General features: G+C 34.3%; 1 protein-coding gene across 1 annotated transcript; it reads left to right on the top strand.

Moving 5' to 3' along the window:
• Positions 1–1345: 1345 nt before the first annotated feature.
• On the top strand, positions 1346–14496 carry LOC148622843 (uncharacterized). The gene is made up of 6 exons (XM_088574064.1): positions 1346–1511; positions 8265–9637; positions 12125–12170; positions 12761–12826; positions 13431–13505; positions 14169–14496. The coding sequence occupies exons 1-6, from the start codon at positions 1463–1465 to the stop codon at positions 14192–14194; spliced, it is 1635 nt and encodes a 544-aa protein (XP_088430190.1). The 5' UTR covers positions 1346–1462; the 3' UTR covers positions 14195–14496.
• The last annotated feature ends 4464 nt before the right edge of the window (positions 14497–18960 follow it).

The raw sequence follows: 18960 nt of genomic DNA, 5'->3' as shown, positions 1-18960 counted from the left end.
TAGGGTTAACTTCACGTTTATTGTATTAAGTTCTTTTTATTTTCATTTATTTATTGTTCATATCTTTTGTATTTTTTTACTTCTGGTTTTACCGATTATGACTGTCGGCAATTTGATACTGATCATTTGTGTTGAAATATGCCGAAGTAATAAATCGTAAATGTGTTATGAAATACAGTAAATATGAGAGCAACTAAAAGTTACATCAATACAGGAATAAGGACAATGTCATATTTGGATATAAATGGCGATGACCTTTGATAATGCATGATATCAAAAAGGAGAATCTTTAATTTAGATCGTGTTAGAAAGCAAAAACTGATGTGAAACAGGTCTTGAATTAAGTAAACTTCACATTTACACCATCAAATATATTAAATCCCTAAACCATCATTTCCTTCATTCAATTCAGTACATTTTACATTTTACAATGTAGCAATCTGTAAGTATGTCTTTATATTTCATTTTTTACATATATAAATAATGATTATTAAGGTACAACAAATACACATAAATCCATTAATATCATCGCTTCATCCTATATCATTTCGTTTAGGAATGATGGAAGTTTTCTCAGTTGTCAGACTGCAGACTGTGATTTGTATCATAAGCAATTACAGTCTTATGATTCTTCAAAGATAAAAATCACCGGTCTTTCAAATGCTTTCAATAAATTAACTTGAACTTATCACATAGCATTCGATCAAATTAACAGAAGTATTTTCATGTTAAAAAGAGAATTCTGACATTTTTAAAACATTACTTGCAAAAACAATGTTTTAAAAATCTCAAAATAGGTTTCCACTTGACCGTTTCAACATATTAACATTAAAGTACCAGTAGAATACTATAATATCGGGAAAGTCACCAGAAATCCCTTATTCTTTTTTACAAGTGTATCAATTGCATTAGATGAATGGTGAACTACAATCTCAGCACACTAGTGTCTTAAAGGGCAATTCTTTAAATAATATAAATAATTGTCATACAAAATGTAATGATACTGGTGACGTGGATCATAAATATCTCAATTTTGTTAAGTTTTTTTTTATATTTAATGTGCGTTTAATGGTTGACACATTCAAAATTTTACAAATGTCATGTTAATATTTATAAAGTGAATTATAATGTTATATCAAACACCGCTAAAGTAGAATTAATTCTCAATACTATTAACTAGTATAACACCAGTAGTATTAATGTTCCATTATATGCTAAACACCGAATCATCTGTTTTAACAATGAATATAAAAAGGGCGGCGCGTGGCAATGTAACGCTAGAAACTATCGTTTGTCAGTGGATGCCTCTAATAATACAGGTCACATAAGGTCATATACACGGTGTTAGCCAATTAAGGCAATATTGATATTAACATATGCTTAATATAAAGTAACAATATCTAACATTTGACGAAAGAATATTTCCAATTTTTGCTAATTTTACGAACAGAAAAGAGGTGTGATGGAGAGGAAGTCCGGTATAACATTTACCCCTTGGGAAACAAACGAAGGTAATGTAAATTTAGTGTTGTCTAAAATATTACTGATCTTAATTTAAACACAGTAAGTGATACAAATGTTATGTTTGTAAATAGTTATTCTTAGAAAATAGTTCAACAGCTGATTAAAGCAAGTAATAGTTATCTTTCAATACAAATTATAGACACAGTTAAATATGGTTATTCTTCATAACTTTTGCATTTTGTCTGCTGAAGAAGGTTCAGGCGAATATAGAAGTGTCAGAAAAAAAACATGCGTTTTCAACTCTGATTTAAAATCTTACAGTTGCAAGAAAATGTTATTTGTTTAAAAAAGTGTTTTTATCAAATTCTACAGGGGTATTTTGATACCGATACTAAAACTTTGTTTAGTTTGTTTTTATGTATAACTATTTATGTATAAGCGTTTTCGTGTATTGCAAGTTTGTTTATTGTAAAATTAAACACTAGAGCATTTTAACATGCTTTTCTCCGTCTTAACATAAGCATTTGCGATATTCTATAACATCTGCCGTTATCTGCAGCACTGTCTTTTTTCGGAATGTTTCGAAGTATATTTTTTTTTCATTGCTGGACAAAAGGTTCTGGATTTTTATTGTCAAGACCATATTTACTCAAATGCTGAATAATATCTGATAAAGAATCTACAAAAAGTGCGTAAAAATGCATTTGGAAATGTAATGCATGTCATCGTGAAAATAACAGTAACGGGGTTTTGTATTCATTTAATGATGCCAATATATTTTATGAAAACATTAAAACGAAACAAAATAAAATATAATTACACAATAAATCAAACAGAACGTATTTTATACAAAATATTCAAGCCATATCGTTATCGTTTGCTTTGATATAGGAGGTTTATCATTAACATACCGAATATGAAAAAAAATTATAGGAAAGATTGATGGGTTGCTAAAATAAATATCAACATCTTTAAGTGACGCTTTGTTTTGTTTTGCCACTTTAAAACGTAACTTTACAATTTGATTTCTAACGTAACATATTCATAAAATCTTAATTGTTTATTAGTTAAAATTCCAAATACCACCCAGATTTACTTGGACAAAAGCCTTTTTCCATATTGTTCTAAAATCAACATTTGTAATCATAGTATTTTGTCCCGATATTCAAAACATATGTTTGTAATTTTTATATTCTCGATTTCTACGAAATACATATATAAAAAAGTATCTTTTTCTAAGACAAATTTCCTGGTTCGTTAAAAATAAAAAAAGAAAGTTGTACGAATGACATTATAATAAAACCACTAACCAAAAAGATTATTCTCAATGCTCACTTTAACAAAAACCGAAACACTGAATATAATATTGGCATTTGAACTTAATGTGTATGTTATCTGATGATTAAGGATGGAAGTTTTCTCTGTTCTGTCTGTCACACGTCCTGACTACTGTAAAGTGTTTGTCTTATTGAATTGTAAAATAATTTTAAATCAAACATTATTGCTAGCTAATTATATTTCATTGCTTTGAATTTCGTTCCTGTGGGTTAAACTCCGAACAAAACCGAGACAGGTGCGGAGGCCATGTTTGGAGACACCTAACGTCATGAGTGACAGAGGTAGTAATTGGGCAATTGGCATAATCATGGCTAATTTTAACCGTCATGTGAACATAATCTTTTTATCTTTAAAAATATTTAATCTCTATTTAATTTATTGTAATACTGCGTATTGAATGGTAAAGCCGGAATCATCGTACACCAGTTTTATAGCAGTCCATTAGTTTGCCATGAAGTTCAAAGATTGATTACAATTACGGAAACCTCACAAAGTTTAGTTTGATATTACAATTTGACTAATGAACAAAATGATTCTTGTTTGAATTTTCAATTTAGGAGCTATTTCATTTTACACAATTTTCTTCCAAACAATCAGGGTTTATTTTACTTCGAAACCGTAAATGTCATAAGTTATACAAAATGTATATTCAAAATTATCTAATTATCTATTAAAGAACCACTGATTTCTTTAAAAGAATAAATCGAAAGGATGTAAATATGTACATTTTTTAATGAAACAATATAAAACTATGTAAAATATCCTCTGAAAAAGTTTGTGATACAAGAATATATTTTTTTAAGTGATTGAAAAAAAATGTGTCAAAAATACGTCTGCGTTAGTCAAGTTCACTCATGGGAACAATTTTGATCCTAAAAATAACCAATGCATCGTGTTTTATCAAATGTAACACTTAAAGAAATGCTGCTGATGTTTTTAATAGAAAACATGTATTGGAATATTGATTATGCAGGCCAATATTGCACATTATTATAACAACAGACTAGTAAATCATTTAACACGACTGTTTTAAATATCTAAAAAAAAAATGCACTCTTTAATTAATACGAAAAATGTATTGATAGAATCTCCTGATAGTACAAGTAACATCTGTTTATACCTGCACATAAATACTAAATGTATTTTTATGATATTCGCACAACAATGAAAAGAAATTTCAATTTATTTCTCATCTGGGCAAGATAAACTAACTTGGTACGTGACGTCATTAACGTTGATCGGTGTGCAGTCCGCAAGTCAAACAATTCGAACCTAAATGAAACTGTGAGGAAGAGGTACATCTTAATTTGTCTTTAATCGATTAGAAATTAAATTATAAGGAATGTATTTAATTTTTACTAAGTTATGATGGCATAACCAACTTCAGGGCAGTTGACACTTGTTCATAAACCGCTTCGCGGTTCATTAAGCGTTAACTGCCCTAAAGGTAGTCATTTCACGTAACCTGATCAAAAAAATCCTGTACCAATGAATTTGTCATGGAAACAGTTTGACTCTTTTTTCAAAGGAGTATACCTGTATGAAATGTCTGTTTAAAGAGTAATCAAGGGGATCAAGATTCTAGCGGAAATCAAAAGAATGTAATCCAGGGACATAGACCAGATATGGAAAACAGACCAACACAACAAAGACCATTTGAAAAATAAAATAATAATTCATTTCTACCCAAGTACTAAAAAGCTAATGTTTTGCTGTTGGTATAATTCGCATTTATACTTTTTAGTTGAGACATGATAAGTTACTTTGGCTCAGAAATTGGAGATGATGTATATAGCTTGAGTAATTTGGCATTGAGGTCTGTGTCATGTATATATTTATGATAATAATTTTTTTTTTATTTTTTTATTTTTGTTGTTCTTGTAGACTTGATTGTTTTATTATTTCAAATTTCCATACCAGCAGACAAAACACTTTTTGTTGCATGTTTGTAAATGTTGTTGTTTTGTTATATTAATTTTGTCTTAATCTAAAGCTCAGATTACGAAACTCCCCTTTTGTCAGACATAAACACAAACATATGGAAGAATTTAAATGATAAGTCTATAACCAAACATTTGAAAATTTATATACGAAAAGTGTTTGTAAAAGAAACAAATTTATTGGATAGAAATGAAATAAAATTGAGAAATTTACCACCCTAGTTTAAAAACATTAAAAGTTCATAGTAGTCAAGTATTAGTTTCTAAATGTACAAGTTGAGAAGAAATTTATAGATCCGTCCTTCGATTATTCGGCTAAATTCATGCCAACCAATACTATAGTATTCAATCAATAATGTCATTAAAATACTTTTGTATAAAATCCCATTTTTTTAAACAATCATTTTTATTCCCACTGGAAAATTTAGTTTTTTTCTCGCGTTTTGGTTTTCGCGACATGGAAAACCATAAAATTCACCAACAGTATTGACAGAGTAGTGTATTGAAGTACAAGGCGGTATTATGTTTGTGATTAATGCCTGTAAAATATAATCCAAGGAAATACAAATCCGAGAGAATAAATAAAACACAGTCTATGACTGCATCCTACCTTTATAACACAAAATTTAAGATCACAATATTATAATTAAGATGGAGAGCTGCACCTGGGTTCTATTCTAACTGAAAATATTCTGACGTAGATAACATGATTTAAGTTCCTTATCAGCCACAAAACAAAGTAATTTAGGAATTTATTGTCGACTTTTCAATTAATTACACAAATAAAAATGTTTTTATAATTCAAATATAATTCTAAATACGAAAAAAAACAAAAAAAGACATGGATTTTGTTACACATAATGGTGTCTTGATAAATGGGCGTAGAAAGGGAGTTCCATTTGAAAATTGCGAAGACTAACAACAAGTTTATCGAAAAATGACGACAACAACGATGTAATTTTACTTAAAATGAATTCAAATGAATCTTTTTACTATATATACTATGTTACAGTTAATAGACTTCTTAGACAAATTTCAGCTTGGTGAAAGTATTAGCGTTGGATAAGAAATATAAGCATAAACGTTATATATATATTCTGTTCTGAAGAAGTAGCAGGTTCTCTTTCCAGCTTGAAGTATCCGCAATTACAAGTATAAATATATTGAAAATGCAGTAAATTCAAACATTTGTTTGTTCACATGAAATCATTTTGGATTTATAGCATGGTACATTTTTCAAATAAAAACACAACACAACACAATAACACTGCATGAAAAGTATATATTCCTGTAAACGGTCTTGATATAAAGACAATTTATTTAAAGATTGTTTTCTCTGAAAGAATGAAGAACAATATAGATTCTGATAAGGTTAAAAGTTTATTGAAAGGCTTTATTAAAGTATACAAATGAACCAACTTTTATTCCTTCAAGATCGGTTGTTTAAAGATACCATTGAAGAAGCAAATGACGAAACTTCAATCTTTGTACCCTTGATTACTCTTTCAAAGCTTTCGAGTAGTGAAATAATTATTGACATTGTGGTCATATATAATACCATGACCTACATTTTATTTCCTAATTCTTCTTATGGAATTCATATCACAACTCATACGTTATGCCAGAGCTTGCCGAAACTACGCAGACTTTTTGTATCGCGCTAGAACTCTATAACAAATAGGCTTCTGGAACAAGGTCGTGTTGCTACAAGATTGAAGCCATCACTACACAAGTTTTATGGTCGTCATCATGAACTCGTGGATCGTTATGGTGTATCCATCTGCACCATGAAAACTGATTTATTCAACGGGTCATAGTTTTCCTTTCCTCGTTTGTCTACCTAGGACTTGACTTTTTATGAGCAACTCGGCGGGTGTTTCTAGAAAAACTGAGAACGCTTACCCTACCGGTGCACCTGGTCCATGCTCTCAGGTTTTAGTGGAGTCCGAGTTGCTCATTTGCCTTTGTCACTTTGTATGTATGATTTTAGTTACTCTATGTTTTTTGTTGCGTATGTCTGTTTTCCATGTCTGGTCTTTGTGCCTGGATTACATTCTTTTTATTACCGCTATAACGTTGGTTCCCTTGATTACTCTATACAACTATACTAGATGCATTTTATAATGTAGTTCTTATTGATATTTTTATAATTTACAATGTCCAAATTTTGCCTACCAAATCAGCCGCGATATAATATTTAAACTAAATCCCAGCACAAGAGTGGACACACCAATGAGACATTTTTTGGGCGAAATTCTGACTTAGAGGCGTTCAGTCATAATCCCTCAGGTGGTAGCTTCGCACCATTGGCTTATCAGCCAAGCATATAAACCAAATGTCTGAACCTGCGGTTCCTCTCGTACTCAGCAGGATTACCAAATAAAAGGTACAATTTTACAACTGGATAGAGACTATGCATACTTTTCGTTGTGTATATATCCATTGTACTAGTGATATTAAACCAAGGAATCTTTCTGTTGTTATTGGTTTAGAACTCTGTGATAATGTAGTAATATTTCTAAGACCAGAAACAAACAAAAATTAAATTGTAACTGTAAATTATCAATGGGCTTTACTTATAACAGCTAAATTAATATGAACTATTATCTAACTCGTGGGGTTATTTTTTTTTAATATTTTCAAGATAGCTTTCATGTGAATCTTATGACTATATTTGATAGTAATAAATCCAAACCTTTTCTTTTCTTGAATTTAATTGGTATTAGCTATTCCAATTGACAATATCATTCTCATTCAACAACTCAGACACCGTGTAATTGAACTCTTTTTGATTTTACTTCATTATCTACATTTATTGATGCCAAAGGATTTAACAACTTCAAATATACAACGGGAAAAGTGGTGATTTACACGATATCATTAATTCTAACAACTTAATATTTCCCCTAAGCGTATGATTGAAAAAAATAAAAGACTTAACATTTAGCCTAAAGAAATACAGTTCCCTCATGGGTGATGTTTTCATTTTTCCTCATCAGCTTGCATATGTTTATTAACATTTAATATACAGCCGATCATCAATCTTACTTTCTTGGAGTATCCCAAGCAAATTAATTACGCCTTTTACACGTGTCAAAACAACTTTACTGATCCGTTTAATTTGTACTTGCTTTGAGAATGGAAGTTGATTGATTATAGCCACTTATAATTAATTTGATCTTCCTAAAGATACCGTTTATAGCTTGGTAACCTCAGGCAATGTTCATCGATACCCATTTTCGTCTAAAAGATCAGAGTTCACCATTAAGATGTTAAATATACAATTTAAATGTATTGTGGAATTGTGTAAGATTTGTTGAAGAAAGTCATCGATGTATATTTGTTTTTCACATTTGCAATGCTTATAAACTGATTGATACTTCTAAAGAAATATGTGATCAAATTTATGCAGAGTGCACATTATTTGCATTTCTGTGTGTTTCGTGTTTGCACAGTTGACTCGTTTTATAGTATACGAAACCTGAATTGCTTGACCCCCATTTAAAAAAATATCTATTGCAGGCAGTCATGAAAAAAGACAACAAACAATAACAACAGCATCGATATTTGGACGTAGCTTTGAAGATAGCTCCGCTGAAGAAGGAAAAGAACCAGACGACCTTCGAAATCAAAGTTTGAAAGATCTGGCAGCAGGGTCCACTGATGCTCAGATTGGTACAATAAATCTATTCGGTGTTCCTATCGTCTGTTTGTATGTAGAGGGAAAAGAAAGACTGTGTTTGGCGCAAATTTCTAACACACTTCTTCGGGATTTCAGTTACAATGAAATACATAACCGAAGAGTGGCACTCGGGATAACATGCATGCAATGCTCACCAATACAGCTTGAAGTACTCCGAAGAAGCGGAGCAATGCCCGTGTCCTCGCGAAGGTGTGGCCTGATCACTAAAAGAGAAGCAGAACGTCTTGTCAAGTCTTTCCTTGAAGATATTCCTCCGCCAAAGTTACCAGAAAACTTTTCATTCCAAGTAGAACATTCCTGTGGATGGGGTTGTCAGGGCATGTTTATGCCATCCAGATATAACAGCTCAAGAGCTAAATGTATTAAGTGCATCACATGTAATGCATTTTTCTCTCCTAACAAATTTATCTTCCATTACCACAAAACATCAAGCAGCTCTTACAGACATCCAGATGCAGCAAACTTCAATTCATGGCGTCGACATCTTAATCTCACCGAGAAAAGTCCACCAGAAACGCTTCTTTATGCATGGGAAGACGTTAAAGCGATGTTTAACGGAGGGTGTCGTAAAAGAACGACAGGAGGAAAGACAAATTTTAGTCTATCCCCAACAAGAACAAGAGAAAGCGCTGATTTTAAATCCCCTGTTGTACAGCCAATGTTGAGATCATACACAGGTTTACAAAGTAGTGACTTGTATCGCTTAAATATGGCTGATTCAATGCATTCAACTTTTCCCGTCCAAAGTGCCCATTCATCAGTTGCCTCATACGGTGATATGCTGCGATCAATGAGTCTTAATTACACACCATGGTGGAAGTCATTGTATATGCAGCGTCATGGTGTACCTCCATCTTGTAACATACCATTCAGCCCAGAGTTCAATTTGACTAATTACGGTCCTCAGCAGTTTCCTTTGCCCATCCTGGATGCAACAGAATCTTTTGTAGATGAAATGAACAAGCTCTCTGAAATGACATCCCATCAAGACAAAAAAGAAAAGAAAGAAGTTCCGGCGACAAATATTACCACCACTGTCGAAAACGTTAATAAGGCATTTTCGTCATGTGAGGAAGAGACCGTTGATATCGAAACTAATGAAAAACCACCACATAACTTTAACAGTGATATAGAAGACCAATCAACTGACACCTCTTCATCCAAGGTACAGAATCAAACATCGACTTCAAAAGTAAGAATATTTTTGCATACCGCGTCGGAGGTCCAAAGGTAGCGTGCTTGCCACAAGAGCGGGAGGTTGTGGGTACATCGGTCGAGTCATAACAATGACTTTAAAAATGGTTGTCACGGTTTCCCCGCAAAGCACGTGTTACATAAGGGATAGAGTGACGACTGGTTGACTCAGAATCAGAATAATGTGTCCGAGTTGGGCGAAATTCCTGCCTGCAGGACGTTGCTTCTATAAGCTAGCACAATTAAGATTTCGGACAAGTATAAAGCAGGGTCTGTTCGATTGGTCAATCGTTCTCGTTCTGAAATGCATAAAATATCTGCCATAAGACGTTGAACTATTATTAATCAATCAACTTTTCACACAATTTTATATTACCTTTCATTCAAAGAGCATTATTTAATTTCTGAGAAAAAAACATTTATTTAAATTCATTTAAATTTTGAAAACTATAGGAGAAATGATTGGTTCAAAGTGGACGCAAATGCACCATGCACTGCTCCGACTAACTTGCAACAAACGTGTTAAACCTCTGACAATATCATGTCTTTTATTGTCGATAATATTATTTTATAGAAATCTTTTATTAAATCGCAGCACAAGACGGTCATTTTCGTAACAAATATATGTTTCAGGAATATAATTATTACGTTTAATTGAAATTTAAAACTTTGGAAATGTACTTGAACATCCAAAAAAGTATTAAACTTTGATATTTCAGTTTTATTATCTAATTACATTGCCATTTGGGAATAGGATGTTTCGTGTCTAATCAACACATTGACAAACCGTATGCCGGCCACATACAATGAAGATTGGGATCACTACCAGTTTTATCTAAGGGAATAATTTTGTTTCAATATAAAATGATTTTTGAATGCTTAGTAATTATGTCCTCAAGAGAGGGTTATTTATTGTAAAACACCCATTTTCCGAAAGTGATAGTTAAAATTATGACACGTGACATTTGACGATGGTGTTTTCCGAAATTATAATTAAATGGTATGACATTTCACTTGAATATAAATATAATTTTGATGAATATTCTAGCCGTTGGTTGTTTTGTATGCGATAGAAAATTAACTCGTGTATCCCACAGAAAATTAATTTAGGAAATAACAATTATATACTGCAGACAAAATTCAAGTGTTGTATCAGTTGGTTGTAATTGAGTATTTCCCAAACCACCAGGAACAACGACAACGGGAAACATTTGTTAATTGGTTTCTAATAAAACAATACGCTTTTAATGAATATTTTGTTGTAATAATCATGATCAAAATTGCCCCTATATATTTGTTTTATAGTCAATGTTTAGTATTAAATCTTTAATTGTCCTTACAAATATAGTTGACACGAAATGATGCAAAGAAATTCAAAGTCAACACATACACAACTTACTTTCTATCTTTTCTTAATAAAAATAAAGGATTTGTAAAGTTCAACCATTTGACTTAAACAAGTGGAATATTTTTTTCTTGCAAGGATGGGCATGTTATTCAAATGCTTAAAGAGGCTATAGAAATAAATGTACAGTCGAACTTCACTCGCTCGAACTCGGATGGCTCGAACACCCGGGATTTCTCGAACACAATTCAAAGTACCAAAATTTTCTCCTATATAAAGAATATAAATAACCTTGGATTTCTCGAACTTCGATTTCTCGAAAACTCGAACTGACTAGTCGGTCCGTTCGGTAATAAATTTCAGAGAATAAACTTCACTAACTCGAACTCGTCAGACATTTTGTCAGCTTGGGTAATAAAAGGTGTAAAAACTGAAAACCTATCATTAATCAGTGTCATTTTAGTTAATTACAGGTAATATTTAAGTCATCACTAATTAGGTAGTTTTGATAAAACTGATTGAAGTTCGAGAATGTTACGAAGTCGATATGATGAAACCATGAAAGAAAATCGGATGAAAACAAATTATTGACCAATGAACCCGCACTCTGGACGTTTTTAAAAGAAAACACAGCATTTTTAATGTCCGTAAATCAACATAATCTTCCGAAAGCGAATGAAAAAGATCCACGAACTAACACAACTTCGGAGGAAGTAAGCAATTTCTAACGACCTCGGAACTCGAACCGCCAACGAAAGAAATCCGGAACAATTTCTCGAACTCCGGATAACTCGAACACATTTCAATGGTCCCTTGGAGTTCGAGCTACCGAGGTTTCACTGTATTTATCAAATGGGTACATACTAATCTCTCTTATTTATGAAGCCGGGTACTCTTAGAGAAAACGTTGAAACAGTTCCTTATATATCACTATACATGAAACAATACGTGTGATTTGTTCTTTATTTGAAAACAAAATGTCCAAATTCTTTTAATAGGGATGTAAGTTGGTAAAATTCTGAAAAAATGTCGTGGTTCCCCACCGTTCATTTCACTACTTGTTTCTTACATCACTTATATTTTATGAAATACCTCTTCGTATGTATGACCCTTATTTTCATTTTTATTTCTTGTCTTAAGGTAACGCCTGACAAAGAAGTAGAAATGGAAACAGAAAATCTAAATGGTAAGTTTTTTTACATATTTTCTTTTTTCCAAATGAATTTTGGGTACCTTTTTACCTTAAAATTATCTACGTTAAACTAAGATCTAAGTATCTAAGTTAACTACGTACCACAGCCACAATTTAAAAGAAGCTTTATACAGGTGTGCCATATCGTGGGATTTGATTTCAGGTCGAGTGATATATATTTGATATGTTACTTTGTTTACATTTTGACCAAATGATTTCTGAGAAAGGAACCATTTAGTGAGTTTTTGTATGGTATTTCTGAGTTCATTTGATGATGGTTAACATTGCTGATAAAACATGGCTGTTTTTTTTCATAACTATTGATTTCAGAACTTTTTTTCTGTGTGCGTCCAAGTTTTCACACAAAGTTGTCTACTCAATAGTCATTAATCATATTTATGTGTAACTTTACCCAAATGAAATGATTGTGATTTTTTTCCCCATTTTTCAAGTAGAAGAAAAATGAAGCTGAGATGTAAAACTTTTCAATTTATCCTATATTTTTTCGGATCTTGCTATAAGAGAAGATTCAGAGAAGATTCTAGTGAAAAAGATATTTAATGATGTTATCTTTCGTTTTGTAGTAGACAGAGAAGATTCTAGTGAAGATGATATTTTTGATGATAGTGACCTTGATTCTTTTTCCATAGGTAATTTACAGCTCTATTTTGTTATGTGAATTTATTCTTAATCTTGTGCCTTTTTGCCCACTCTCCCCATTTGGTATTGTGGTAGTGTGTTCGCTTGTAATGCAGCACGTTGTTTGTTTTATCCCCAGGCAAGTCATGCCAAAGACTTTATAAATGGTTGTTTCTGTTTCTCCGCAAAACACGCAGCATATGAAAGAGTGGTGTCTGGATGGCTCGGAGTCAGAATAATTTCCCTGAGAACCGAACATGTCTATTCAACACGTGTCTTCTTAAAGCTAGCTCAATAAAAATCTGATACGGTATACAACAATGGCTGGTTCAATATATCGCATGGTATCGTTCTGAAATGTATGATATTTTTGCTCTCTGGCAGTTAATTGCAATCAACCAGTTGATCAATCCATGGATTACTACAGTATACCTATGATTTCTTGTAATACTGAACATTATGGTAACTTAACCTGTATTTTAACTTTTATGGAAAAAAAAATATTTTCACTACAAAATTGATTCACAAAAATTCTCTTCTTAACGTATAAGAAATGCCCTTACCTAACAGATTTTGTTACTTAAAAAGCAATATCATAATTAATTTTGTCAATAGATAAACTGAAAGAATTTTTAATGAAAGCGAAGCAAATAAGAAAACAGAAAGAGAAGAAGAGAAAACTAAAGCAAGGTGAGACCGTTTAATTTGAATACTTATATTATTTAGACTTTAATACTGTGAAAGAACTTTAATTCGTGGATCAGGGAAGATGCACAAATTCGTACGTTCTTGACTTCGCTGGTTTGAGGTTTACAGTATATACGTCGATGAACATATCCTTCTCGTTTGGAAACAAATTTCGTGGTCGCGCTCACCCACAAAAAACCACGAAAATTGGTACCCCACGAACAAAAGTACTTTCACAGTATTAAACTGTTCTGGAGATTATAAAGTTAATACCCAATTTAACCTTACAGATTTTCTTTACATTTGAGGTCGAAATCAATTGATTACGTTTTTTTTTTTTTTTTTTGTTTGTTTGTTTGTTTTTTTTGCAAACAATGTTTACTTAGCAATGAACAGCATGTATCACCATTTTCTTAATATTAAACAATGTCATTTTTCAAATAAATTACGTTTTATTTAATAACACTATAGACACAATTAAACTTTCCCTGTAAATTGATAACATAAACATAAAATATTTACAATCTTTTCGTTGTTGCTATTTTTTTTTCAAAAAAAAATATTGCATTACTACAGATATGTGTTCGGACAAAATATAAGCGATATATATCACTGTTTAAGAACAGCAATAACTTTGATCATGTATTTTTTGTGTTTTTTTTTCAGGAGAGGGAGCTCAAGATTTCAACTGAAACCACATTTACACACATTAAAAAATCAGGAAAATAACCAAAAACAAAAATCTTGAAAAGTATGTGTATGCAATTAATAAAGAAGCGTTATTCGCAGGAAGAATATTACACATATTTAAATAACTAATTGACTTATTTGCACAATTATACATTGCTCTTTGTAATAATAAACCCTGTAACTTGCGTCATTTGAACTGACATATTTAGTACCATCATACTATTGTGAATATGTGTTTTATTACTTCCATAATCGAAGAACAGCTATATGTGTGCATGTCCATCTAGTGTTTGAATGCTGTATATGCCGCAATTTAAATAAAAAGATGTATGTGTTCTTTTAATAAATGTTGTTATTACAACAAAAGCCATACGATATAAAACTAGAAAAGCTGTGAGCAATGCTCACTAACATGATATCCCCACTCCCCATTTGATACCTTTTGACATTTTTTGACTTCCAAATTAATCTCGATACAAATTTAATATAGGAGGTCACAATAGGAATATGTAGTAAGAATTCTGTGAATCATGCCTGATCAGACGAACTGTATATGATACATTTACACTTAACATGGCAATATCAACCTAAATGCAACCGGAACTACTTTCAATAACAGGTCCGTTTTATAAGAAATCCAAAATCTTTCTATCGATCACGATTAACAGATTGATTGTTGGGGTTTAACGTCCGAGCAGCAATATTTCAGCTATATTCAGACGATGAACATGAAACGGATGATAAAATGAACATGAAATGATGATGAAATGAAAAACGGGATGGGACACAAGGACAGTAGGGTCGACAAATTTTGATTGCCACTAGAAAAAGGGAGGGATGGGTAAGGTCGGGCAATTTAGCCTCCTGTGGCGGAGCGCAAAGGTTCCTACTCCTATCGAATACCACAGCGGGGTTCTTTAACGTGCGAGGAACGTGGCATCTTTCCCAACACGGTGCACCACTATGGTTTGCGGTCAGGTTTTCCGTATTATAGCCTGACCACCCCAGCATGTAACATGCCAGGGGTACCCCATTCCACCACCTGGGGCACACATCCCAGTTGCTCTGTGAGCAGAGCGCCTAGCCCCCGGCTAGGTTTCTGAGCACTATTTAGTCGCTTTTTACGACAAGCTTAGCGCTGCTGAAGGCCTATTCTTTTGACACCTGGACCTGCACGGGGCTCACGATTAACAGAATTCACACTTAAAATTATTGCTCTTTATTCATATTATACGATAATAAAAAATGCAATATTATTACATAATTACATAAAATAAGATACAATATTAATAACAGAAAAATCACTCTAATAAAAATCTCTCTCTCACTCCCTCTCTCCCTCTCTCTCTCTCTGTTGAAAAATGACTTTCATGTCATACGGCGTCCTCGACATGAACACTACTCGTAATTGAACTAGTCTTGATAATCTCCAAAACAGTTCTGTACAGAGCAATTTCAAGACTTTAAAACGTCCTTTGGCATCTTCTTTCTCCAGCCATTTAATCTCCTTCTGCCACTCCGGTATTTCAACCGTAGCTCTCTTTGAAGTGGTTACATAATCCTTCAAGTACGCTGGCGGTTGTCGTAATCTCTGTGGTCTAAAAATAGTTAAACTGGTGGTCGTGGTGATGTTTGCCAACTCCGACGATGTCGTTGTCGCTGCACTGGTAATATTTCAGAGGGACTATCTGCCGATTCTACATGTGATTTGTCTTTAGGCACACTACCAGTATTTTCCTCATTAATTTCAAGAACAGCTGAAGTATCGCATTCAGTGGTCTCTTGGTCCGTCGCTACAGCTTCACCGTCACCTACAGGGGTTAGTTCTTCAGCAACTGTATCGTCTGAAGGAAGAGCTTCCTCTCCAAAACAATAGCCCTGTCCTCCCTCAGCGCCAGCATGGCCGTCATCAGTAAAGTTGAGGGTCCCTTGTGTCCGGTCCACTTCCATGCCATCGGCATCATTCAAAATGTTGCTGTATGGGATTCCTTCTGGCACGTAATAATAAATATATTCCTCCTGCTCCGACTCCTCATCTGAACCTGTTTCATCACCCTGGTAGATGCTGTCAGACTTCGTGCTTTCCCTGCAGGCTGTATACGTTTAGTCCTGACAATACTTGCACCAGTTTTCTTTTTTTTTCTAAATCCGTCGGCAGAAATCCAATAGGGAGAAGTAAATTCCTGTGTAACGTATTTTTCTTTCCCTCTCCATTTCCTTTTTTGACCACATACACTGGGACATCTCTGTTAAACTGTCTACCAGGTACGGGTCTTCCTTCCACTTGTCGTCTAATTTGTGCTTCCTGTCAAATGTTACAATTTTACTAGTACTCTGTCGCCGGGTCTTCAAGATGACTGTATGATGCGTACAGTGTGTGTGTTGCAGTGCACCCCAGCCACACCATTGGCGAGCAGATTGCTGCGAACAAGGAAGCCGAGTGTGTAAGTCTTCCTGCCAATTATAGCCTCTCCACAGTAAGATCTGTGTGTCCTTAGATATGGGGATCCTCCTCGAGGTGGTAGATGGTAACTGAGATCTTGCAGTCTCAGACTAAAAAACAAGGTCTAGGAGGTGACTAGGCCCCGAAATGCACGGCATGCATGGCCCATCGGTGTATGGATACGCCCTGATGCCTGCAAATCTAGTCCACAGCTATGGGTTAAATAGTATCACTGCCTTGTGATGGGTATTGGATTACCAAAGGCTATGGGAGCAAACCCAGACAGAAAAACTGGTTGGATGCAACTATAAGCAGGGTAATGCCTGCATCTACGGGAAGGAGAGAAAACCCGGCCCTCCAGAGTAGAGGTTTGGCATGGGGCTAACAACCCCATCCTAAAAAAAAACACCCTGTTACAGAAACCATGTGTGTCGCCGGGTTGCAAAATTTCTCCTCTTCCTCTTTTGTCACAAACAGTTTTCTGTCTTCCTTGAGCTGATCTTGCTGCTTTAATGTCAACTCATGCGCTTTCTGTACTCTTTTCTCATTCCTTCAACATATTTGGTCGTCGGTTCTTCCTTTTGGTCACTTTCAGTACCAAATATGAGATCCGCCGCTAATCTATTTGTTTGTTGTTTTTTTGTTTTTATTTTTTTTTGTTGGGCTTTAACGTCCGAGCAGCAATATTTCAGCTATATTCAGACGATGAACATAAAATTGATGATAAAATGAACATGAAATGATGAATGGAAAAAGGGGTGGGACACAAGGAGAGTGGGGTCGACAAATTTTGATTGCCACTGGAAATAGGGAGAGGTGGGTAGGGTCGGGCAATTTAGCCTCCTGTGGCGGAGCCCTATGGTTCCTACTCCGGGAGAATACCACAGTAGGGTTCTTTAACGTGCGAGGAACGTGGCATCTTTCCCAACACGGTGCACCACTATGGTTTGCGGTCAGGTTTTCCGTATTATAGCCTGACAACCCCAGCATGTAACACGCCAGGGGTACCCCATTCCACCACCTGGGGCACACATCCCAGTTGCTCTGTGGGCAGAGCGCGCTAGCCCCCGGCTAGTGTTCTGAACACTATTTAGTCGCCTTTTACGACAAGCTTAGCGATACTGCAAGCCTATTCTTTTAACACCCGGACCTGCACGGGGCTGCCGCTAATCTAGGTTGGCTTCCAAACATTTTAAAGTATGGAGAAAAGACCGTCGTTGTCTGTCTTGAGCAGTTATAGGCAGGAACGAGTGCAGCGATGTGTGGCTTCCAGTCATTCTTTTGGGTGTTTTATAAGGTATCAAGGATGTCTCCAAGCGTTCTATTGAACGTTCCAGCATACCGTTCTCCATAAGATGATATGGAGTGGTCCTTCAATTTTCCATTCCAGTTATGCTGCACAACTCTTTTATGATCTTAGAATCAAAGTTGGTTCCCTGGTCTGAATGTATGCACTTTGGTTAACCATAGTAGACATCGAATTGATTGAAGAAACCTCCGCAGTTGTCTTGACAGTCTGATTCTTTGTGAACTGCTAACGCTTACCTAAAGAAGTGGTCTGTAATCACAAGTACGTTCTCATATTCGTCCGATCACTCTAACTTCAGAAAGACCATGCATACCACTTCTAACGGTTGTGATGATTCTACGTTGACAAGTGGTGCCTTTTGTGTCTTCCGGAGTATGCATCGATGACATGGCTTAATCCAGTTCTCTACGTCTGTATTCTTACGATACCATACGAATATATCACGTAACAATGACATTGTCTTTGTCTCGGCCCTGGTGTCCTAGGTCATCATGAAGCAATTTCAAAACAGTTGGAACACATGATTCTGGAAGGACAAGTTGTAGTACTGATTTATTGTCTAAACTGATATAAACTCTATTGAATAACACCATCCCTAAGCTGAAGTTTGACAAAGTTGGTGATGAACCATGTTTTCTGAAGCAATGATCGCAATTGGTTTCTAGTTGGTTTACGATGCTCTGTTATTCAGAATATCCACTCTTTTATGATGGAATCATTCTTCTGTGCTGCATTAACATTAAGAATGGAGTGCGCTGGTAGAGATGGATCCTCAATTGTTTTGGATCGATATCACAGACTGGGCAAACTGTAGGTTGCAAATGACTTCTACAGACTCTGTTTCCATGTTGGTAACTATGTTATTTGAAAATAATTTTGTTATAACAGTTAAGCCCGAAAATTAACCAATTACATTTAGCACTATATATTAATTGAAACAGTGTTCATATGATTTGTATAAACCACACAGAAACTAAGGGAGATAACAAGTAAAAAAAACCAAACAAACCAAATTT

The sequence above is a fragment of the Perna viridis genome, chromosome 3, assembly GCF_037379345.1.
Source record: "Perna viridis isolate PV_CMFRI_1.1 ecotype Kerala chromosome 3, ASM3737934v1, whole genome shotgun sequence".
NCBI classification, from domain to species: Eukaryota; Metazoa; Mollusca; class Bivalvia; order Mytilida; family Mytilidae; genus Perna; species Perna viridis.
Note: the sequence above shows the minus strand (reverse complement) of the source record. Positions and strands in the feature narration are given on the sequence as shown.